This window comes from Octodon degus, unplaced genomic scaffold (assembly GCF_000260255.1).
Source record: "Octodon degus isolate 3935 unplaced genomic scaffold, OctDeg1.0 scaffold00245, whole genome shotgun sequence".
NCBI classification, from domain to species: Eukaryota; Metazoa; Chordata; class Mammalia; order Rodentia; family Octodontidae; genus Octodon; species Octodon degus.
The window spans coordinates 526,368-531,908 of record NW_004524821.1 but is presented as its reverse complement, the minus strand read 5'-3'; the positions used below and the strand labels follow the sequence as shown (position 1 = coordinate 531,908).

The following is a 5,541-nucleotide window of genomic DNA, read 5'->3' as shown; positions in this document are numbered from 1 at the left end:
CTGAGTTCAATCCCCGTTTCCCCCCCTCCAAAAAAAAAAAAAAAAAAAAAAAGCACAAGAAAAAGAATTATTGTATATCGACAGTGTGTACTAATAAAAATAAAAACTTAAAAAGATAACTGAGCAAGGCCACTTATAGCAAACAGTTTGCAAGCCAGCCCCCTTTTAGGAATGCCAGGCTAAGCAAATGCAGCTAAAGATTGAAGAAGCAACTTAAATGGACTCGGATCTTTCCCACAAAGAAGAGAGCACCTCTCTGTGCACGCCACAGTGTTAGCATATGTGGAGGAGTTGGGAAGAATAGAAGGAAGCCATGGTCTTTGCTACCTGCAGGCTGGTACTGGCTAAGTTGTGCTCTGATGTGTCTTATAAGACACTTGGTTTTTCTGCTATCCGATGAGTTTTTTAAGGACAGAGTTGGGTCTCATTTGTCTCCAGACCTTACCATCTAATACAGGAAGGCTGAGGAGCAGCTACTAATGTACAACAGAATGGTAATCAGAATAATAGCTGGCCTGATGACATTTGTCAACAAGTCCCTTACCTGCCTTAATTAATTTTAATATACTCAAACATCCCTTTGAGATAAATAATGAGGAAACTAAGGCACAGAGTGGTTACATGACTAAATGAAGGCCGCAGGGTCAGTGTTGGAGCTAGCGTTTAACCTAGATCCTCTGGCTACTGTCTATAAATGTTAGCTGTACCACCAGGGAAAATAATTATTCAAGAGCTGAGCTTGTCCTTGAACTGCAAAAATGTGTCCTATGGACGAGAGGTACAGTTCCATAGTAGAACAGTTGTTTAGCATGGCCCACACCCTGAGTTCAATCCCCCATATTGAAAAAAAATTATAAAATAAAATGTGTTCAGTGAATGTTTTTGTACCCATTTGATATAAATGAGTATACACAAGTAGAAAAATAAAATGCATAGAATTAATTAGGATCCCTGGGAATTCTACCCCTTAAATTCTTTTTTTTTTTTTTTTCAGAACCAGGAATTGAACTCAGGCCCTTGCGCTTGCCAGGCAAGCACTTATTCTACTGAGCTATCTCCCCGGCCCTCTCTACCCCTTAAATTCTGAAGTCTGGACCTACAGTAGCCAGTTCAGGCACTCCCTTAATGTATTTATTTTATTTTTTAAATTTTATGTATTTGGTACAGGGTTTCACAGCACAGCTCGGACTCATAGTGATCCTCCTGTTTCAGCCTCCCCAGCTCTGGGATTACAGACATGTGCCACCACACCCAGTCTTGGTGGCTGGCGCATCACATCTGGGGCAGGGCCAACAGGGAATGTGATACTGGGATCCAGCCTGGACCCTGCACTTGCCTAGGCAGATGCTTAGATTGCTGAGCTATCTAATTGCAGAGGCAGCCCCACTCCCTCAATTTAATAATGTAGAAACCCCAGAATGAGCCTACTTTTACTCTATTCATTTTATAAAAGCCAAAAATAGTCTCATCTTATACAGGATAGTCCTAAAATATAATACAAAATTCCTAATTAGAGATCATCCCTAGACATTGGTGTTAATGCCAGTATTTCATTCACATTTCTCTTCACAACTGAACATAGAATCAACCATTTTAAGTCTATCGAGCATCTGATTAAGACTAGTGACCTACCTATTATAGGTTATAGTTTTGTTTCAGTAGTATTAATTTTCTGAGAGTTCTGTTTCCTATAGTAGTAGTAGTAGCAGCAGTAGCAGTAGCAGCAGCATATTTTTTCTATTTTCTGCTAATTTTTTCCAAAATATTTAATAAAAGCCTTACATAGTTACATAGACACATTTTATTTTTATGTGTTTAGTACATTGTCTCCAGGGTCTCGCTACACAGATTGGACACATAGTGATCCTCCTATTTTCAGCCAAGTGCTGGGATTACAGGCTCGCGCCACCATGCCCAGTTTCAATTGCTATGTCAGCACGCCCAGGACTGGCATGGCACACCGGCGATCAAATACATACACACTTTTGTAAGGCATTGCTGATGAATGAAATGTGTGAAAGCCTGAATTTAGGATATCAAAGGCAGTTTACTAGTATCATTATAAATGAAGAATAGACTTCATATGAAAGTTGAGGACATGGGGCTGGTGAGATGGCTCAGTGGTCTAAAGCACCTACTTAGAACAAGCTTAACTTAAAACACAGGGACTATGGTTCAATCCCCCAAAATAGGGGCTGGTGAGATGGCTCAGTGGTCTAAAGCACCTACTTAGAACAAGCTTAGCAAAACACAGGGACTATGGTTCAATCCCCCAGCACCACATGCCAGCCAGCCAGCCCCGCCTCTTGGTGGGCTGAGCTGACCACACACACACACACACACACACACACACACACACACAAATAAATAAATAAATTTTTTAAAAAATTAAAAAAAAAAAAAAGAGAAAGTTGAGGACCGAGGAGATGGTTCAGTGTAATAAGCGCTTCCCTGGAAAGCGCAAGAGCCTGAGTTCAATCCCTGGTTCCACGAAAAAAAAAAAAGTTGAATATTCTTTGCAAAGCATTACTTTATACTGTAAGTATAGCCAGTTCTTTTATACTACATTATTACATATAATGCCTTAAAAACATTTAAGGGAGGAAAAGGGAAATGACATGACAGTGTTTCAGATTTTCAGTTAAAGTATTTTCCATGTAAAATGTAATAATAAAAGGTTCTAGGTGAAGATTAACATTGCAGTTTCTTATCACCTTTTCATATTATTTTTATAATACAGTACAAAGCCTTTTAGACAAAACAACTTATTGCATAGGCAATAGACAGATCTTTCCCTAGATAATTGCTAATGTGTAACTATAATTCAGTTATAATCAGTTCAGAACAAAATATACCAAATCAGCTGGAGAGATAACTCGGCAGTCTAAGCACCTGCCTGGCAAGTACAAGGACCTGGATTTGATCCCTGGTACTGCATGCCGAGCCAGCCCCAGAATGCCAGGTGTGATGGTGTATGCCTATAATCCCAGTGCTGGGGAGGCTGAGACAGGAAGATCACTACAACTCTGAACTGCATAGCAAGACCCTGTATCAAATAAACTAAAAAAAAGATTTGAACAATATACCAAATCATATTCCATAAAGAACTATTCCCAGGGCTGGGGAGATGGCTCAGTAAAATAAGCACTTCCCTGGCAAGTACAGGGGTCTGAGTTCAATCCCTGGTTCCACAAAAAAAAAAAAAAAAAAAGAACTGTTCCCAATGTAAAGACACACATGGCAGAGGAAATGTACACTTATTAAAGGATCTGGCTTCTGAAAGCCACTGTTCTTTTATGTTCTGTTTATCTCTGTCCTTTTGTCCCTGCTCAGGACCTGGCTCATAATAGTTGCTCAGTTAGGTTTGTAAGAAGAAAGCATGTAAGAGTCAGGGCTGTAGACTCTTGGGAATCTTTGCCCCTCAGCTACTGTGGCCAGGAAGCTTACTGTATTTGGTTTCTATCAGGCAAACAGTGGTCCCAGTACAAATGGCTGTCAGTTCTTTATCACCTGTTCGAAGTGCGACTGGCTGGATGGGAAGCACGTAGTGTTCGGTAAGTCCTACTCCTGTCACAGTGTCCATACCCCAGTCACTCAGGGAGAGGCTTCCAGAGGATCCAGTCTCTAGACTCTCACTACAAGTGTTCAGCTGGTGAAATGCTCTAGGATAGTAATGGTAGCCCTTTTGGAATTTTCACTGTACAGTCTGCCACAGCCCATGTCCCAGAGGTTTGCCATTGCTGCTCTAGGTAGTGGTAGGGTAGAAATGGTGTGGAGGGTGCCAGTTAGATAGTTCAGCGGTCCAAAGCGCCTGCTTAGGCAAGCACTCAGGGACCGCGGTTCAATCCCTGGCACCACATACCATGCCACCCCTGCCCCCAAGGTGGACTGAGCTGGCCACAACAAAAGAAGAAGTGAGGAGGTAGGGAAGAGGTATGGCTATAGTAATAGAAAGGACCAGGGGCCACCTGGTCTAATAGTATGGAACCACTTTGGTAGTATGTATTCTAAGGGAAAACCCAGATTATAGCACCAGGGAAGTGCCACAGAGGCAGCATGGTACACAGGGGCTTTGGAATCGCTCAAACCCAAGCTTGATCACTAACTCAGCAGCTAAGCCCTGTGACCTTGGGCAAGTCAGTTCACCTCACTGAATTCCAATTTCTTGAAGTTAGTAAGAGGCTCTAATGAACTCATAGCTAAGCACAGGTACTGAAGCTGAGCATTGTGGTACATGCCAAAATCCCAGAACTCAGGAAGCTGAGTCAGGAGGGTCGTAAGTTTGAGGCCAGCGTAGTCAGTAGCATGAGATCCTATCAAACAAAACCAAAAACAGTGAGCATTGGGTGCTGGAAAGTGCTATGCAAATAACAAAAATAAAATCCGCCTCATACTCTTCCTGTAGGAAAAATCATTGATGGACTTCTAGTGATGAGAAAGATTGAGGTAAGTCCTGCTTAGGTGTCCTCTTTCTCAGCCTTTCTGTCTGGTACTGTCTGACTAGCAGTGAGGAGCTAGAGGAGAGTACGTGGGTTCCAGATGGTTAGACACAGCCTTCCTCCAAAAGGATGAGAAACCACATGCCTCAGTTTTCTTGGCTCTATAAGTTAACCTCTGCAGCCCACACTGCAGTTTGGCCCATAAGGACCCATCACCTACTTGAAAAAACTCTGCTGCTTCTCACTGCATTCTAAAACCTTGTGTATTTGACTCCTGCCACTGACTGCATCCTCTGTTTCAGCCACATCCAGATACTCGCTGTTTTATAAACGCTATTCTGTGCCTTCCTCTGCTTGTTCCTGCCCTGGACTTTTTGCTTATGCTTTTTGCCCAGCTGGGAATACTGTTTTCCTCCTGCTGGGATCTCATTCATCCATGTCACTCAACTCAGTATTCCCCTTGTGTGAATGCCCCAGTCCTCTATCAGCACTACTTTAGTTACTCATATGCCCCCTTCCCAACTCTCTAATGCTTTATGGTGTTCTTATTTATCAAGGCATAACATTTTCTGAGTGTTCTGTGTTTTCTCTTCAGTCTGTATTTTATGTATATGCATATCCTGTCTGCTAGGACATGCGCTGTCCTATCAGTCTCTAGGCCTTTGCTTTGCAGGCTCAAGGAAGGAGTGACACATGCCTGAGTGGATGTACTTTCTTTTCTAGAATGTTCCTACAGGCCCTAACAATAAGCCTAAACTGCCTGTGGTAATCTCACAATGTGGGGAGATGTAGTCCAGGCCAAGACTGAATCATGAATTAGGTAAGTCCATCTTTTTCCCATGGGTTAGGAGTCATACTCCAGAGAAGGCAGCATGTTCTGATGAAAAGAACTTCAAACTCAAAGACTTGAGATTGACCCTATTTCCTCTCTGTGTGACCATAAAAAAATTACACTTCTCGGCTGCTTTAACAAAGCAGTCAGGCTCAGGTTGCTGTGGTTCAATCCCCACAACTCAAGCCAGCCAAACCTGCCCTGAAGGCATTTGGAGAAAAAAAAATCCTTACATGGAAAAATTACACTTCTCTCAGAGCATGTTTCCTT

At 42.3% G+C, this 5,541-nt stretch overlaps 1 protein-coding gene across 1 annotated transcript in view; it reads left to right on the top strand.

The window, feature by feature from the left end:
* Positions 1–5,259, top strand: part of Ppih (peptidylprolyl isomerase H) — a 14,340-nt gene extending 9,081 nt beyond the window's left edge. Inside the window, exons 7-9 of the mRNA XM_004645940.2 lie at positions 3,467–3,554; positions 4,406–4,446; positions 5,163–5,259. Coding sequence (XP_004645997.1) covers positions 3,467–3,554; positions 4,406–4,446; positions 5,163–5,231 — 198 coding nt within the window. The 3' untranslated portion in view covers positions 5,232–5,259. The remainder of the gene's footprint in view (positions 1–3,466; positions 3,555–4,405; positions 4,447–5,162) is intronic.
* The last annotated feature ends 282 nt before the right edge of the window (positions 5,260–5,541 follow it).